The following is an 18,775-nucleotide window of genomic DNA, read 5'->3' on the forward strand; positions in this document are numbered from 1 at the left end:
TATTAACTGGCCTGATTTCAACTGGGTAATATTATCTCCCAATTCAATGCAACATGAATGTCACAGCACACCTATTCTTGAAAAACAAATTTGACCCTAAATCTATCCACAGCTTTATATTTAACATCAGTCCACAGAAAATACAAAGGGTTGAGAAAAAGTTAAACCACCACCACAAGGAAGCAACTGCTATCTAAAATGTAAAATATTTTTGAAGGATAACTGACCTGGTTTCATTTCTTCAATAAGTCAACAGTATTGAAAAATGGTACAAAAATAATAATTATGTTATTAATAATGATTTGGGGGTGGGGGAAGGAATTCAAACTGTTTCTACTTTTTCTCATAGAGTTTATAAATCTTTTCCCATCACATTATTACAAAAATTCAAATTCTTCTGAAACATGGCTGACCTGTAGAGAGACTCAGATGAAGGGCAACGGGAGCGGAGGCTGCAAGAAAGCAAGGAGGGGCCGTGATGTGGAGGGAAGGAAATAAAGACCATGATGTGGAGGGAAGGAAATAAAGACGCATGAGCTGGCCAACGTCATGAGCAACCCAAAGGGAAGCATCAACATTAGAATGAGGACGCCATGCCCTCTTTGCTGAGGTTCCCACACCTGTGTTGGATCTAGAATAATCTCCCGGTCGGCAGCCCCCAGGAGGATGGCCCTAAAGCCTGAGCTTAGATTTCCATCTCCCAGTGCCCCATATGAACCTCACACAACCACCAGCCCTTTCCACGGCTGGCCTGAATCCTGTGAAACCTAAAGAACCTAACACAAGGCAGTGACTACAGGAAACTAAAATACTCTAAAAGCTTTAATCATCTTAATTGCCAAAATATTTTACATTTTAAGTGGTGTTTCAAGACAGTGATTAAAGCACACTTAGATACATACCTGCCCTTCTTCCAACATTAATGGTTTTATTTCTATATCTTGACACATGCTGTTATAGAAGTCGTTCATGGAACTATTTAGTTTTTGATAGTCAACATCATGATCTAAAAGGGGATTAGAGCCTTTTATAATAACCCAGAAGCAACCTGGATCTTCAATCTGTAAAATTAAAAAAAACAAAAACAAAATAAAACAATGCATGATTTAAAAGTAGAACCAAAAAATAATAAACTTTAGAATCACAATCACTGTTTTTAATTTAAGTGATCTAACAAATTCTTCAAAAGTACCTTTGTCTTAAATGGTCACACCAAAGATAAAAACATAAAGATAAATTAAAACATGTAACCAATAATATGTAAGTAATTCTCAGTTAAATGTTGTGACTCAAAAAGCAAATAGATGGGGGGGTGGGGAGGGCAAGGGCAATATAAGTAACCTAAACTTTTGTACCCCCCACAATATGCTGAAATAATAAAAAAAAGAGGCAAATAGATGACCTTGATTTCCTATATTTTGAAAATATCCATAATAATATACAAAAGCAAGGCTCAGAACAATGTTTTCAATATTCTGTTTTTTGTAAGAAACAGAAAGAAATGTGAATATATGCACATTCTGCTCATATTAAAACAAGAAATGATGGCAGATGGCCAAAACAAACACAGTTATGACCTACGGGGAATGAAAGAATGGACAAGGGACAAGGATAATAGTCAGACTTCCCTGAATGTCCCTTGTTATGTGTTATTACAAACCACGATTTTCATTGTTAAAGACATTGTTAAAGACATTGTTAAAATATAAAATGAAAAGTTAAATGAGTTGAAAATATCAATAAGAACACATTTTCTCAAATGTATTTCTTTACTCTGCCTACTGAAAGCACCTAGAAGCAATGACATCCCAAGATTTTGGATCCTAAATACCAGGAGGCAGGAATTCAGGTGTTCACATTAGTATTATTTCTACTTTTCTGAATGTTTGAACATTTTTATAACAAATAATTGTAAAAAAGTAAGGCGGGGCCGGGCGCGGTGGCTCACACTTGTAATCCTAGGACTCTGGGAGGCCGAGGCAGGTGGATCATTTGAGCTCAGGAGTTCAAGACCAGCCTGAGCAAGAGCGAGACCCTGTTTACTAAAAAAAAAAAATATATATAAAAAAAAATAGCCAGGCATGGTGGCGCATGCCTGTAGTCCCAGCTACTCGGGAGGCTGAGGCAGAAGGATTGCTTGAGCCCAGGGGTTTGAGGTTGCTGTGAGGTAGGCTGACGCCACAGCACTCTAGCCTGGGCAACGGAGGGAGACTCTGTCTCAAAAAAAAAAAGAAAAAAAGAAAGAAAGGCGGTCATTCTGAGTCTGGTAATAGCAGAATAGTTGATATGTCACCTGCAGGTAATAATTATAAAACCTGGAAAAAATACTATGGAACCAGATGCTTAAAAATGAGGCTGGGCACACTTTGAGAGGCCAAGGTAGGAGGATCACTTGAAGCCAGGAGTTCAAGACCCTATCTCAAAAAAACGAAACAAAATGGTTAGGGTGCTAATATTTATGTTATATGTATTTTACCACAATAAAAAATAAACATATATTAGAACTAAGTGACTTTAGAAGGCTACAGGCTACAAGGTCATAAAAAATTCAATTGTACTACTCTATTATACTCCATCAAGGGAAACTGGAAATTTAAATCTAAAAAACAGTACCATTTGCCACAGCACCAAAAACCAGGAATTACTTAGGTATAATACAAACCTAAAAAATATGTGCAAAATTCCTGTGCTGAAAGGTACAAAACACTGATTTAAAGAAATCAAAGATGACCCCCAAATAAATGTAGATATACTGCGTTCCTAGATTAAGATGTTGATTTTCTCTGACCTGATCTATAAATACAACTCCATTTCAGCTATTTTGTAGACATTACAAAATTCTTATTAGAAAAGCTAGAGAACTAGACTAGCCAAAATAATTCTGAAAATGCAGAACAGTTGGGAGACTCACACTTTCTGACTCCTAGCCTTAACTCTAAAGCCACAGTGGCTATGACCGTGTGCTGCTGGAGAAGGCACAGACACATCAATCAATACTACAGGAATAGACTCACACCGACAAGGTCAACTGATTTTCCACAAAGGCAATTCAATGGAGAAAGGACAGTCTTTTCAACACATCATGCTGGAACAACTGGATAACCACGTGCAAAACAATGAACCTCCATTCATTGTGCCACATACAAAAACTCAGATCATATCTCTAAACGTAAATTATTAAAATTTCTAAAAGAATATATGGGGGAAATCTTTAGGACTGTAAGTCAGGCAAACATTTCTCAGCTATTTAAGGCTAAATAATATTCCATCGTATATACGCATACCACATTTTGTTTATTCCATCATCTGTCTATGGATATTTGGGGAGAAACACATTTAATCCTTGTAAAAGTTAAATTAATATGGAGGACTACAGCTGGTACCTATACCATACTTGGAGAAATGCTCCTATAAGGGATAGAAAACTTGCTCGGAGGGTGAGCTGAGTGAGAGCCAGAAGTGGGGGGCAAATGAAGGGGTTTCTGGGCCCAACTGAGAACTCAGGGCTCCCGAGCAGGAGCCAGCGAGTCGCGGCAGTTCTGCCCCAGCGGATGGGCACGTGTCCCCCCCGGAGCAGCCCTGCCTTTGTAACAAGAGAAATCACATTAGCATCTTTAGCACTGACGGACAACATCTGAGCGGTAAAGAGGAGCTTGCCCGTTGGGTCTGAAACCCCAAAAGTCTCAGGGCAAGTCCTCTGGAAGCTCCAGCTGCCTCGAACGTGTGTGACTCTTTGTTCGGATAAATTGCAGAAGACATAAAATAGCAGCGGGAACATTGGTGGTTGTAAAAATCCTGCCATTTGCTACTTCTCTCTCCTCTGACCACGGAAGTACGATTTCCAAGGTGATTTACAGTTCCTTTTTCCAAACCCCGAGACCCCGCCCTCTGCTCCTGCGGTAACACGGCCCCGTCCCCGGGACGCCGGGGAGCACGCAGGACTCGGGGAGCGCCCGCCCAGGGCGAGCCTCGTCAGGCCAGGCCCGTGCGGGTCCAGCCACCGCACGCAAAGCCGGGGGACCAGGAGCTCCGTCGTGAGGGGCGCAGGAGAGACAGAGGCCCGGGGGCGGGTGGGGGCCCAGGCCGAGGAACCGCGGCCCCGCCGGGGACAGGGCAGTGCGGGGCGACGGACTCCAGGCCGCCTCCCGCGCTGAGGCAGCCGCAGCTCCACCGGAATTTCCCAGAAACCACCAATGTATTACGCGGAGTGCGCCCCGAGGAGCGCCAGCGACACACTGCAGGGAACTTTCCTGCTGCTTTTGACAAACGCAGGCTCTGGCGTCCTGTGCGGCCCCCGCCCCGGTCGGGACCCGAGTCCCCGGCGCGGACCGCGCGGCGCCCGCCCACCTTCAGCACCAGGACCTCGAGCATCTTCGCGGCGCCGGGGGCGCGCACGGCCGGCCGGTCCCGCACAGCTCAGCGCCGCGGTCCTCCGCGGGGGCTCCGGCTCCGCACCCCTGCTCGCCACGCGGGTCGCGGTCCTCTCGCTCGACGCCGCCGCGTGCGCCGCCCCCCCGACCTCGGGCCCCCGCACCGCAGCGGCCCCGCCCGCGCCCGCGCAGCCTCGAGGCGTTCGGGGACCACGCGGGGCCCAACGGCCGGCCGGGACAACCGCCTGCCGCACAGCGCCGCGCCGCGCCGGGGAGGGACGGGCGCCGCGGGGTCCAGGGCGTCGCGCGCTTCCCCCTGGCCCGCGCGACCTCCGACGGCCGGGCCCCGCCTGGCCCGCCCGGCCCGGGGACCGCGAGCCCCGCCGACCGGCCGCCGCCCCTGCGGCGCTGTGGGCCGGAAGCCTCGTGGCGAGGAGGAGCGCGGGTCGGCCCCCGCCCCCCGCGTCTGCGTGGACTCCTGGCGACATTGCTACCTGACCTGTGGCTCCCGGAAAGCGTCCAGCTTTCTCCCCAGCCGGCCTTCCGCTCCGGGGCTTCCCAAGTCTCTGCCACCAGCATCCTTGTCACCGCCAAAGGTCGCCAACAGCGGCCTCGTGGGCGGGGTTCTGCCCGGACGAGTGGTTTGTTGTTGAGTTAGTACAGGGATCTTTGGCCACTTCCAAGCCTCTGTTTTCTCATCTAAAAATTGGGACTCGCAAAGTGGTTCCCAGAATTAGATGACATCACGTGGTGTGAAACAAAGGACACTCAAGAAGCATGCAGGGGACGTTAGCCCTTAGAATAGGTCAGGAGTCTTTCTCCAGGACAGGAATAAGTCAGCAGACAAGAAGAAAGTGAAATAATATTCCTTAAAAATTAAAGGGACCACAACTGAAGAAAAAAAGGTGCGAGGCCTACAAGGGTTTACAGCTGAAATCTTTAATGTTTCAATTGTGAAAAAACAAAATTTCTTAAACTCATATCAAAACGCGTTCATTTGCTAGTAAGTAAACCAACAAGATGGCAAGAGATTGGGAGTTGTGGACTTAGTATTTGGGGAACCGCGTGCTCACATAAGCATTCAGTTCTAAAAGCAAGCTTGATTTCACAGGGTCCTACAAATACGTGCTTAAAGCCACAGGCAGGGTGGTCTGAGGGGCAAAATGTGTGCCTGCCAGTCAGGAGGAAGACACAGCTGCAAAGTGCATGCGGTTCACCTGTTGCTGAAATTAGGCTAAGGAGGCCTCGCCCTCAATCAAGGTATCAGGCAGGGCCAACTCATCTGAAGGCTCCAGACCTTGTCAAAAATGGGGGAAAACGAAAGGATCTGATTTAAACGGGCTGTAGTCCCAGCTACTTGAGAGACTGAGATGGCAGGATCCCTTGAGCCCAGCCTGGGCAACACAGTGAGACCCCATCTTAAATGGGAGGTGCCAGAGACAGTTCCCAAGACCCCAAAAAGATGGAGAATACAGCCTTCTCCCAGTTCTTCGTGTAGGGACTGACTTTTTTCTTTGACTAGATGCCATGCTATAGTATGGTGTTTCCCAAACTTTTTCACAACGTGGCTTACCGAAAATGTAAATATTTATACAATCACTGGGGTAGTCAATTCTGCTGCTCCCCAGTCCTCCTGATGCTAAAAGGGATCAGTGTCTGTACTGTAACCTGCTCCCCCAACCCTGACACCAGTAAGAAGCACTTTTTTTAAAAAAAAGAAAGTACTCTGTAACATAAGATGAAAAGATTCCCAATGCATTTTTATGAGGTAGTTAAATCCCAGCACTAAAACCTGACAAAGATAACATAAAGAACTGCAGACGGCTGGGCACAGTGGCTCACGCCTGTAATCCTAGCACTCTGGGAGGCCGAGGTGGGGGGGATCGCTCGAGGTCAAGAGCTCAAGACCAGCCTGAGCAAGAGCGAGACCCCGTCTCTACTAAAAAATAGAAAGAAATTATCTGGCCAACTAAAATATATATATAGAAAAAATTAGCCGGGCATGGTGGCGCATGCCTGTAGTCCCAGCTACTCAGGAGGCTGAGGCAGTAGGATCGCTTAAGCCCAGGAGTTTGAGGTTGCTGTGAGCCAGGCTGATGCCACGGCACTCACTCTAGCCCGGGCAACAGAGTGAGACTCTGTCTAAAAAAAAAAAAAAAAAGAACTGCAGACTAATTTCCCTTATCAGTACAGGTGCTGAAATCCCAAATAAAATGCTACCGTGTAAAACCAGGACACATTTTTTTTTAAAGTTAAGCCATGGCCAAATAGGCTGTAAGGCTTATTCAGGAATGCAGAAAGGTTTAACACCGGCCCATCACAAACATGGCCAGATCACGGCACAGCTAGCGATGAAAGCTGTTCCTAAAGTTGCCGTGAGCAGACACTGTTAGGAAATCAAAGTCTCTCCCATCACGGGAATGCCACTCGGTTCCGCAAGGAGCCTGAGTGGACAGTGTTCTGTTCTTATATTAATATATATATTTTTGTCCCTAACCCGAGATTCTTTATCTTATAATAAATTTAACCCATTTTGTACATGGTCACGTTGATACCTATTACTAACTTCAGTCATTTTATTCTAAGCATTTGGCTCTTTATGTTCTGTTGCTATTTCCATAGTTTTCCACCTTTTACATTAGGGGTTCTGCTTTTGTTGCTGACTGATTTGAAAGGTGACCCTTCTTTTTAACTCTACTAACTACTTTTGCATTTAAAAACACTTTAACATGGCTCACGCCTGTAATCCTAGCCCTCTGGGAGGCCGAGGCGGGTGATCCCTCGAGGTCAGGAGTTCAAGACCAGCCTGAGCGAGACCCCGTCTCTACTAAAAAAATAGAAATAAACTATCTGGACAACTAAAAATATATATAGAAAAAATTAGCCGGGCATGGTGGCACATGCCTGTAGTCCCAGCTACTCGGGAGGCTGAGGCAGTAGGATTGCTTAAGCCCAGGAGTTTGAGGTTGCTGTGAGCGAGGCTGACGCCACGGCACTCACTCTAGCCCGGGCAACAAAGTGACACTCTGTCTCAAAATAAATAAATAAATAAATAAAAACACTTTAACAGATTATTTCTCTGTGGTCACAAACCTATGGACTGCCTCCTCTCATGTTCTTTCCCATTCTTCCCGTAGCCACTCCTGTTGATGACAATATAATCTGGCATTATTGAACCAAATTATTTTATGGAAAAGGTGTTTTTTCCATTTTTCAAAATAGACTTAAATTTGAATTATTTTTAACATTTGTGGTGCTTTTTAGCCATCTTTATTCAGACTTACTTCCTATATTTAATTCATTTCCACAACTCACCATCAGGACTTCTATCATGCACGACTACTGCAAAAGCTTTTGATTAATCACTCAGTCATCTATAGAATTTCTATCAGTGAATTTCTTCAGAGAATGTGGAATCTTCAGAGCCCATGTACAAGTGAGAATTACTTCTGTAGCTTTCACATATGGCTGACGGTTCCTGAGCACACACATCCTCCCCTCCACGTGCTGCACATGCTCTCCAGCGCATCCCATTACTCCGTGACACACACCCACAAGCGTGATTTCGTCCCTTTGTATTTTTGCTCTTCCTGAAAATCTGTGGCATTCTTTATCTTTGAAATTCAAAATGTCACCCAGGTTTTAGACAATTTTTGTTAATTTTTTGACCACGAGGGCCTTGTCATCTGAAGATCAACATTTTTTCTTTAGCTCAAGAAAACTTCATTCTCTTCTCCAAATAATGTGTTTCCATTTGTTCTGGAATTTTCTTTCAGATATGCCCCCTGTTGGATGTCATCCTCTATTTTTAATACCTGGTTTTCTTAGGCTGTAGTAACAAAGAGACCCAAGAACAAAAATAGTTCAGAGTTCCAGATTTGTCTCAAAGCAACAGTAACTGCAAAAGGTTCTGAGACGAGAGAGAGCTTTCTGATGGGAATGCGGATGGAGTGGGGGCCGTGACGAGATCAGAAAGGCAGGGCCTTGCGGGCCATGGTAAGTTTAGACTGTACGTGCGAAGAAAAGGCACTGAGGAGTTTTAATGAGGGCAGGGACAGGGCACGGCTTACATTCCAACTGCGAGATCGCTTGTCCAGCTCGGTGGGAGGATGCATCGGAAGGGGAAGGAAGAGAATGGAGAGACCAGTTCCAAGGCTGTTACAGGGCCAAGGTAAGAGAAGACTGTGGCTTAGCCACGGTGACAGCAGTGCAGAGGTCACAAGATAGGATGCAAGATGTACGTGGGTAACGGAATCAACAGGACTTGCTAGTCTCCTGCATATGGGAATGGGGAAGAGGGAGGAATCAAAGATGACTCAGATTTCGGGCTTGAGTAAGTAGTACCCCTCGGATATAAGGAAGACCGTGCTGCGGCAAACTGCTCCAGGGAAAATAGATTAGGGAACAAGCAAAACTGTTTTAACAAAGAGATCCCAAAATATAGTAGTTTCCATAAAATAGAAGGGTATTTTCTTTCATGTAAAGGCAAGAAGTGAGCAGTCCAGAGCTGGCAGGCAGCTGTCCCTTAACACTCAGCTTCTGTCCCTGGGCCCAACGCAGCTGCTCCAGTTGTCACCATCTCTAGCCAGAGAGAAGGGAAAGAGGAAGTGGACGGCAGGCAGTTTCCTCCTTAAAGGACATGACCTGGAAGTTACTTACTGCTCCCAGGGAGAGAAGTGGGTCTGAGGACAAGGACTGAGGGACTCTAACATCTAAAGGTTAGAAGAGAAGACACTAATGAAGACAGAGTAGTGGCTAAGTGGGGAGTAAGGAGTCAAGGGTTGCAGAGAAGTTGAAAAAATAAAGAGGCTTGAGGAGAGAGTATGAAATATTAATAACCACTTATGCCCAAGTATGAGAGCTTCCTCTCCCCCAGAAATTATCCCTCAGAAGAGAGGGAGTCCCCTTATGTTTGAGTCCTTACTACATCTCCCATATTATAGGGCACTCTGAATTGTTTTATTTTGATTAACAAAGAACTGTGTGGCCAGGCACAGTGGCTCACACCTGTAATCCTAGCCCTTTGGGAGGCCAAGGTGGGAGGATGGCTTGAGGCCAGGAGTTTGAGACCAGCCTGAGTAACATATGAGCTGCCATCTCTACAAAAATACCAAAAAAAATTAGCTGGGAGTGGTGGCACATGCCCGTAGACCCAGCTACCTGGGAGGCTGAGGCAGGAGGATCACTTGAGCCCAGAAGTTCGAGGCTGCAGTGAGCTATGACACCACTGCTCTCTAGCCTAGACAACAGAATGAGACCCTGTCTCAAAAAAAGAAAAATAAAAACTCTGTGGACAAGACATGCTAGTCTAAAATATCAATACCAGCCCCATTCTGGATGCTGAGGGAGGTCATCCAAAAGAATCAACCAAAAAAAGAGAGGCAATGGAAATATATACCGACTTAATGCTCATTCCTGAGTTTGTAACTGCAGTTTCAGGAAATGTGTGGTATTACAGAAAACAAATTGTCCTGGCTGTGCCCTGGACCAGATGGCATGGAGTGGAGACATCGGCATGGAGAGTGATGGGAAGGGTCAAGAAATCAGCCTTCTGCCTCTGTATCTGGGGCCCAGGTAGCTTTAATACATTAGGTAAGAAAGACTGTGTGATGAATGCCATGAGCACTAGCAAGCTGGGTTCTAAAACAACATCATTTTTCAGCTCATGAGGTCAGCCCTATTATTTTGGGCTGGGGACGCAAGGTATCACCTTTCACCATAGGTAGGAAGTCATGTGACAGTGACCCAAAAGGAATTCTTAGGAGAAAAGGGTTCATTCAGATTAAAAACAACAAAAGTGTATCTTTTCTATGAAGAAAAACCAGTCGTGTTACTTTATCACAACATCCCCTAAAATCACCCCGAGCCACAGTAACTCCAATGAAAAAGGCGCCAGACTAGGGGTCAAGTTCTACTCTTGGCTGTGGTGCTAACTAGCTACATAAATCTCGTTCTCAGTTTTCTCACTGGCAAAATCATGGTGTTCATTGAGGCCCCTTCCAGCTGTAAGTGACACTCCTGGCCTGTGAGAATGAAAGAACATTATGCCCAAGGCCAAAAGTTCAAAAGCCACATACAATGATAACAGTATCTGTGGTTCCTAAAATTTACATATTGGAAGTATTTACTGGAGAGGGAAAAAAAAGATTTTACTTTAGATTGGAGTTTCTCACCCTTGGCCAGGTAAGTCTTTGTGGTGGGCAGTCTTTGTGGTGGGCACCGTGGGTGACTTAACTGCACCCCTGGCCTCTCCCCACTAGATGGTAGCAGCATCCTCCCCTCAGTTGCAGCCACCAAAAGTGTTTCCAGACACAGCGAAATGTCCCCTCAGGGCAAAAGTGCCTGGGTTGAGAACCATTGCTCCAAATATATTCCTCTAATCAGGATGAAATAATACACATAAACCTTATTTATCATTGCCTTTATTTTGTAGACATGAAAACTAAGGTACTTCATGAAAATGAAATCTATTGTACGATGTATAATATAGTCAAAGATCTTGAAACAGAATTAGTATCTAACTATCATTTCCCACCTTTAGTCAATAAACATTATTCATCTTTTAAGGAGGTAAAAAATTATTCATATTAAACATACTGAAAATAAACATCACTAAATAAACATTACAATTACCTCTCATCTCTTTTCATTCATTAACACTCTGGAGTAGAAATAATGATGGTTTCTGTTACGGCTTCATTATTTCTTTAAAATATTAACTAAAATAAATTTCATTTGGGAAAATAATAAGTAATGCCATTTGATTTTAAAAAGAATTGGATCTGGATCTTAATCATTAAGCTAAAGACATAGCAAGAAAACAAGACACTATTACTCGAAGGTTGTTTCAATCTACTGTTCACTACCTAATCAGACACCCTTGAATCAATTCCAGTAGAAAACAGAAATAGAAATTCATGGATCAATCTCCAAGGCACCTCAGGGAAAGTGCTAAGACACTTAGAATGATAGAACAATGGTAGTAGAACATCTTATTTAAACTTTTGAAATAATAAAACAAATATAGCAGGCCAGGTGCAGGGGCTCACGCCTGTAACCCTAGCACTCTGAGAGGCCGAGGCTGGAGGAGCGCTTGAGCTCAGCAGTTCGATACCAGCCTGAGCAAGCGCGAGACCCCATCTCTACTAAAAATAGAAAAATTAGCCGGGTGTGGTGGAGTGCGTGTGTAGTTCCAGCTACTCTACTCAGGAGGCTGAGGCAGGAGGATGGCTTGGGCCCAGGAGTGTGAGATTGCAGCAAGCTATGATGATGCCACTGCACTCTAGCCAGGGCAACAGAGTGAGACTCTGTCTCAAAACAAACAAACAAACAAAAAAAAGCAATATGGCAGTGGGAACCCTTGTGAAATTTTTTTGTTTTGGTAACAAGATCATTTATACTTTATAAACTTTATACTTGTGGCATACTGTAAGGTTAAAAGAATAAAATAAGAGAGCTCCATAATACACCTGAAGTAAGAAACAACTTTTATAGGCACAAAGTTCCAAGGTTTCAAGAAAATGTAGTCAATTGTCATTATCCATTAGGACACTGCAAGCAGGCCGGCTTACAAACAAGCAGCACCCTACAAACGGCTGACTCCTACTACATAGTTCTTAGGGTAAATGTGTTTACCCTTTGCCGGAATAGTCACGTGGAGATTATAGAGATAGCTGTTGTATATCACTATTCGGTGAAATTTCTTGCCTTCCTTCATGACTTCTTCAGTCGTTTTTTCAGTAGACAAAACCTTTTCTAATAAGTCTGAATCTTCTAAGTACAGCTCATCACCTGAAAAATGAAAAAAATGTTAATTCCATGAAGTATTATTTTATAAATCTTTCCAATATATTACTGAAATATAAATCAGTACTTATTTTTACCTATTTAATGTGTTTGGAAGTGAGATAGTTGTTAAATAACCCTAATTTTATGAACGTTATCTCAATTTCTTTCTTGTGTTTTTAATATTCCCCCAACTCCCCAGCCAAGAATTTTCTGTGGGCACAGAAACATCTATGACTGGCACATTTTCACTGTGAACTATAACCTTCATACAGTTCAGGATTCTCTTCATTCTCTTCAATATTGACATTAATATTGGCCTTGATATCCACATACTTTTGGTGTTTCAATGTGGGCTGTTCTGATAATCTCAAGATTAATTTAGAGAAATTACATCAAAACTGCTGAATTTTCCTCCTGTAGGTGGAGGAACAGCCCTCATCACTATTCTCAGGACCCCAAACAAGTTCCCTAATGCAAATAAGTTGACAACTTACAAATTCTCATAATTCAAAATTAAAATGTAAAAAAGATAATATATGAGAAAAGTTTTTCAATGTCTAGAAACTGTATTTATACACATATATAGGTATGTTTATGACATTATTCAGACTATCTGGTTATAATAACAGGAATATTTTATAAACTTTGACCTTATTTAATTAAAACCCTGTAGGCTCTAAAACACAGACTAATTCATGTCTCTGTGTTGGGCCAACTGCCGTGCAGCCCAGCACACTGAATATAAACACTCACAAAGGCATCGATGCTTCACTGATTTACCTGGTAAAAGCTGGAGCATCCCATCAGCAGTCACTAATGTCACTGGCAGCCACCTTTCCAGACCTTCTAACGCATGATCCAAACAAAATTTGTGCAGGTCAGACAGAGAGGCAAAGTTTTCAAGTCTTCTTAATTCGTAGAACTGTGGGGGTGCCAACCAAATCTCTTTTGACATGAAACTTTGAGTTGCCTCGGATGGAGACAGCCACTGTGAAGGACAAAGGAGGGGCTTCCTAAGGTTTATCCACAGACAACGTAAGATTTGAGATCGTCAGATCAGTACCTAAGATCTAACTGAAGATAGAAAATGAAGTCATTCATTTGCCTTGGTAGATCCCTCTGAGACAACATAAAAGATTTGGTGAAGAAAGCTGGATTTTCCCAGGTCAGGTTGACTTGAAAAAATAAAAAAATAAAAAAATAAAGCTAGATTGTTCCCCTTAAGAAGTTGATGATTGGGGCAGTGATCCTGAGAACTAGTAAATAAACCAGGACAGACCACCAAGGCTTTACCTGGGACAGTTTTTCAGCACTAAATGGGAGAAGATGCTGAGGGCAAGGTGGTCCTGCTCACTCCCAAACGAAGGCAGATTCTGAAGGGTAAAATCATCACAGTAGTTTGAGAATTTGGTGCCTGCTAGTTGCTCCCATAAATGGGAACCTTGGCCGGGCACAGTGGCTCACTCCTGTAATCCCAGCATTTTGGAAGACTGAGGCAGGATTGCTTGAGGCCAGAAGTTTGAGAACAGCCTGGACAACACAGTGAGATCTTGTCTCTATAAAAAATTTATAAATCAGCTGTGCGTGGTGGCGCACACCTGCAATCCCAGCTGCTTAGGAGGCTGAGGCAGGAGGATCACTTGAGCCCAGGAGTTCGAGGCTGCAGTGAGCTATGATTGCACCACTGCACCCCAGCCTAGGTGACAGAGCAAGAGCCTGTCTCAAAAAATAAAATAATAAAATAAATGGGACACCTTAGCTAAGCCCTGAGGATATGACGATGGACACAACAAAGCTCTCTTAGGCCCTGGGGGAACTACAGCAACCAAAATACAGTGTGATGTGTGCCACGTTACAGAGGAGGTGAAGGATCAGGAGTAGCACCGGCTTTAAGGAAGGCGGAGAGGCCTGACTGAGCTTACAGTCCAGGAAGTGTAGTCACTCTGCAGAGTTTCAACCAGGCAGTGTTTCCCCATTAACCTAAGTGGCTTCATCGGCGCAAGCTGCACTCCTTCTCCAGCCTTCCTTCCAGAGACATTTGGGTAAAAAGAGCTGACTCATGGATAACCCCAAAAAGTCCTCCTTTAATTGGCTTACTAAATATCCACTTACACAGGGAGAAACTGATTCTCATCCCCAAGGCCAGTGAGTTGAAATTGATTTCTGCCTTGGATGACTACAGGTCAAAGGTATGCCAGCTTATGTATGCTTAAACATCTCCTGAGAAGCCTGTTAAGAACTTCGCATTCCTAGGGCCCTGCTACGGGGTCCAGCAATCTATGAGTTTAATAAGCACCCCAAATCATTCTGAAGTTGGCTAGAACTACTTTTAAAACAACAAAAACAAAAATAAATAAAGTCCTGGTCTCAAAGGACCACCCAATCTCTCTATGTCCAAGGCAACCATGTGAGATCAGAGATAACTATCAATATGATGAGTTAAATGATAGGCATCAACCCACTTAATATCCAATCTGTTCAGGTTATTCCAGACCATAGGTTATCATTTATCAGTTACTTGTTTTCAGTAAAGCACTGCTCACAATGCTTTACATAAAATGTTCATAGTCCTTAGGGTAACGCTGCATACACCCATTTTACAGATAAGGAAACTCAGGTAGTTCCTTTAACTAGAAAATCTGGGCTTCAGACTTTGGAGATGTCTGGCTCCAAATTCCATTTGGTTTCCACTAAGTTCTTGAACCTCAGCACTATGGACACCAGGCCAGATAAGTCTTTGTTGCGTTGCTGTCTCATATACTTAAATAGGGATGTTGAGCAGCATCCCTGGGCTCTGCCCACTAGATGGCAGTAGCAACCCCCCACCCCCACCCCCACCCCCACCACCGCGTGGCCATGACCAAAAATGTCTCCATACCCTGCCAAGTGCACCTGGGGATAGGGAGGGCGAATCACTCCTGTTGAGAACCACTGGTCCAGACCAGGTTAAGGATTCTTTATTAGGGCTGGCCACAGTGGGTCCCACCTATAATCCCAGCACTTTGGGAGGCTAAAGCAGGACTGCTCGAGGCTAGGAGTTTGAAACCAACCTGGGCAACACAGCAAGATCCCAGTCTCTACAAAAAGATTTTTTTTAAATTAGCCAGGCATGGTGGCCCGTGTCTATAGTCCCAGCTACTGCAGAGGCTGAGGTGGGAGGATTCCTTAAGCCCAGGAGTTTGAGGCTGCAGTGAGCTATAATCACGCCTCGGTACTCCAGCCTGGTAATGCAAATCAAAAAAAAGAGTGACTATATTAATATCAGAGTAAACTTCAGATTTCAGAAGAAAAATATTACCAGGAGTAAAGAAGGGTATTTCATAACAATCAAAGGGTCAGTCCATCAAGTCTTAACAGTCCTAAATGTGTATGCAGACCCTTGCATTAGCTGGAACAAGTAAATGACATGGAAGACCTGAACTGAAAGCCACTACCAACCGATTCAACCCAATCTGACATTTTTACAAACACACCATCAAACAGCAGTATATTCTTTATAGGTGCAAAAGGGGAACATTCACTAAGATAGAGCATATTCGTGGCCATAAGACAAGTCTCAATAAACTTAATAAACTTAAAAAAAAAAGACTGAAATCATATAGAGTATGTTCTCCGAGGAAACCGAGTTAAAGGGCTGTGGAGACGAAATCAGTGTACACATATAAGCACTGTGCAGGGCCGGCTGGGACCTCCGCAGTCGCCCTCCTGGGAGAAGCGCGCGGGGAGAGGCGAGGCCTTGAGACTGCGAAGCGGGGTGGGGTGAGCAGAAGGCGCTTCACCCAGGGCATGTTTTGGTCCCTCACTCATTTGGTCCCAGACCCGGAGGGCCCTGGCCGCCAGCAGGGGTCCGCCGCGGGAAGGGGTCCGCCTCGGGAAGGGGGTCCGCCGCGGGAAGGGGTCCCCCTCGAGTCCCGGCGGTGGCACCCGCCCCCCGGCGGGAGGAGCCCTACCTGGCAGCCCACCACCTCGGCCGCGTCGGGGCAGACGGGCGGCGGCTCGCGCAGGCAGCACAGGAAGAAGGCGGTGTCGAAGCGGCGACTGGCGCCGCGCGAGAAGGGCGTGCACCAGCCGCTCCAGTCGTGCAGCGCCCAGATGTCGGGCGTGCAGTCCAGGCGCGCGCACAGCTGCAGGAAGCGGCGCGGGTCGCGGCGGACGCGGTCGCGCCAGGCGGCCAGGCCGGGTGGCGGCGCGAGGGCGCGGCCGGGCGCGGGGTCCGGCGCGGAGCCCCGGGGCCGCAGCAGCAGCACGCCCGCCTCCTCGAAGGCCTCGCGGATGGCGCAGATGCGGAAGGCGACGTCATCGGGCAGCGCCGCGGCGTCCCCGTCGGGCCGGGCGTCGGGCAGCACCGGGAAGGCCGCGCGCCGAGGCGGCGCCGGGCCCAGACCGAAGCGCGGCGGCCCTTGGTGGGGCGCGAAGAGGCGCCGCCACTCGGCCGCGCGGTCGGCCGCGTCCAGCACGCCGCCGGGGAACACGTGCGCGCCGGGCAAGAAGCCTTGGTTGGCGGAGCGGTGCAGCAGCAGCAGCCGGAAGCCCTCGGCGGGCGGCGGGGACAACGGGGCGGCGGCGCTCGGGCGCGTCCCGCGCGCCGCCAGCACCAAGGTGGCCGCCAGCCGCCAGCCGCTTGGGCCCGGCCGCAGGGGGCCGCTCATGGCGGTGGCGGCCCGGCCCGGCCCGGCCCGGCTTCCGGCGCGGCGGGAGCCTCTGGGCGGACTGCGGGGCTGCCCCAACCCCAGCACCCGCGCGGCCTCGCTGGGCCCGAGGACGAGCAGCCAGCCGGCCCTCTGTGGACCTCGGCTGTTCCGCCCTCCCCGGGGCCCGCCCCCGCCCGAGCAAGCACCGCCTCGGGTGCCCGCAGGCCCAGCTGGGCCGCTATGGCGCGACAGGGGCTGTCACAGCAGCCAGCAGGCCATGGTCATTCACAGTTTCCTGAAGGAAGGCTGCAGTATCCCCACGCGGGACACTCGACCAAGTGCACAAATGCTTAGGGCGCACGCGAGCAGCCATAGTAAAAATGCGATGCAAAGCCAGGCCCAATGACACCACTAAAACCTGAGGACTCTAGATCTTTCTCCCTTAAACAAAGGTCCACATGTGGGCGTGTTCCCTTTGGGAGAACAGAGAGGAAGTTCAAGGGACAGGTGTCTGAGCTTTGCAAACTCCCACGAACCATGCCAATGAGAAACGAATGAATGCCAGATGCCAAATTGTACATTTCCCACTGCACAGCCTGAATGTGAAAGGCCTCCCAGAGTCCCTGCTTTCTAGGATGATAATTTGTCTTATGTTCTGGATACTTTTTATTGTCAGGGCACTTGGGGACCACCTTAGGCATCTTAGGTCATTTGATGTGAAATATTTAAGCCAAGCCTAGAGAAGGGGATTTCTCTCCACTCCATCTTTTTAGTGGCTAGAAGACTCCCACCTCCAAGAACAGCATTATGATCTTTTTGGAAAGAGCTTGTTTAAATCTGAGTCTTCTCTTTTACAACTCCTTATCAGTCACTGACAGCTTCTCCCATGATTGCTGATATAATTGATCACACATTCCTTACGTATTTGGATGAGATACACTATACTGCCGAGCCTCATTTACTAACCATTATTTTAACATGGGTTATTTCCTAGGAAGAATCCACAGATGGCACAGGCAATATTTAGGTTGATTTTTTTTTTTTCTAAGTGACAGGGTCTCAATATGGTGCCAGGCTGGAGTGCAGTGGCTATTCACAGGCACAATCATGGCGCACTGCAGCTGCCAGCTCCTGGGTCCAAGCAATCCTCTCTCCTCTGCCTTCCAAGTAGCTAGAATGACAAGATCTTGCCACTGCTCTGACTTAGGTTGATTTTTGTTATCAACATTTTCTTTTCTTTTTTTTTTTAGCATAATTTTCTAAAGGTGCAAATGCTTGTGTACTTACTGCATCCCCAGAAACAGAAAATGGGGCCACGTGTTGAGAAAAGCACACATAGAAGTCAGAGGAGGACACATGTCCTACTGGGAGGATCTGCCAACTTCCATCCACCTTGAATCTCTGGAGAATCCACAGCTGGGGACCTCTTCCTGAACTGCTTCTCTCAGCTCTGAAACATTAAACTCTCTGCTCTGAAACAATCATTCCTAAATTTATTGTAGAGTTAGGGTGGTATTATTGAGCCTATATTTTTAACAATCCCTTACCCTTCAGGTGATTCCAATACTGTGTGCCATGCGAGGCCATAAAAGGTGGTGACATGATCAAGTTGATGTCTTCAAGGGTCACCCGGACAGCAGCACAGGGACTCAATTGGATGGGCCTGGAATGGAGCCCCATAGAACGTGGTATGCAAGAAACAATGAGGGCCTGAATGTGGAGAGTTGCTGTGGAGAGGCCGTGGGGTGGGGAGAAAGGAATGATTTAGAGTATTTAGGGATAGACTTGATCCAATGTGGTGATGGGTTGAACATGCAGAAGAAGGAGTTAAGGTTCCAGCTTGGGTGGTTGAAGTAACATTTCTTCAATCCTAGGAGCAATAATGTTAATATTTACTAAGCATTTACTGTGTGTGAGGCACTAGGAAGTTAATAAGTACAGTATCAGTTGTATATCCTTACTAAAGTGGAAACAGTTATCACCATT

The 18,775-nt window shown here is 46.3% G+C and overlaps 2 protein-coding genes across 2 annotated transcripts in view; both read right to left on the reverse strand.

The window, feature by feature from the left end:
- TDRD12 (tudor domain containing 12) overlaps positions 1–4,472 on the reverse strand; it is a 63,495-nt gene extending 59,023 nt beyond the window's left edge. Inside the window, exons 1-2 of the mRNA XM_045531884.1 lie at positions 4,348–4,472; positions 903–1,061 (exon numbers count right to left, since the gene is read on the reverse strand). Of these exons, the coding sequence (XP_045387840.1) occupies positions 903–1,061; positions 4,348–4,371 (183 nt within the window). The 5' untranslated portion in view covers positions 4,372–4,472. The remainder of the gene's footprint in view (positions 1–902; positions 1,062–4,347) is intronic.
- A 7,275-nt stretch (positions 4,473–11,747) lies between these two features.
- On the reverse strand, positions 11,748–16,807 carry NUDT19 (nudix hydrolase 19). Its single transcript, XM_045531743.1, has 3 exons — positions 16,109–16,807; positions 12,939–13,146; positions 11,748–12,161 (listed from the first exon to the last, which is right to left on the reverse strand). Exons 1-3 carry the CDS (start codon positions 16,805–16,807, stop codon positions 11,956–11,958), a joined length of 1,113 nt encoding a protein of 370 aa, XP_045387699.1. The 3' UTR covers positions 11,748–11,955.
- Between the last annotated feature and the right edge of the window lie 1,968 nt (positions 16,808–18,775).

Source organism: Lemur catta, chromosome 19 (genome assembly GCF_020740605.2).
Source record: "Lemur catta isolate mLemCat1 chromosome 19, mLemCat1.pri, whole genome shotgun sequence".
NCBI classification, from domain to species: Eukaryota; Metazoa; Chordata; class Mammalia; order Primates; family Lemuridae; genus Lemur; species Lemur catta.

Excerpts from the sequence above, each read along its gene's own strand:
- NUDT19 (XM_045531743.1), bottom strand. The coding sequence starts at position 16,807 with ATGAGCGGCCCCCTGCGGCCGGGCCCAAGCGGCTGGCGGCTGGCGGCC. Across the intron at positions 13,147-16,108 it reads CCGAGGTGGTGGGCTGCCAG|TGGCTGTCTCCATCCGAGGC; the intron begins GTAGGGCTCCTC and ends TGTCCTTCACAG. Across the intron at positions 12,162-12,938 it reads GATGCTCCAGCTTTTACCAG|GTGATGAGCTGTACTTAGAA; the intron begins GTAAATCAGTGA and ends TTCATTTTTCAG.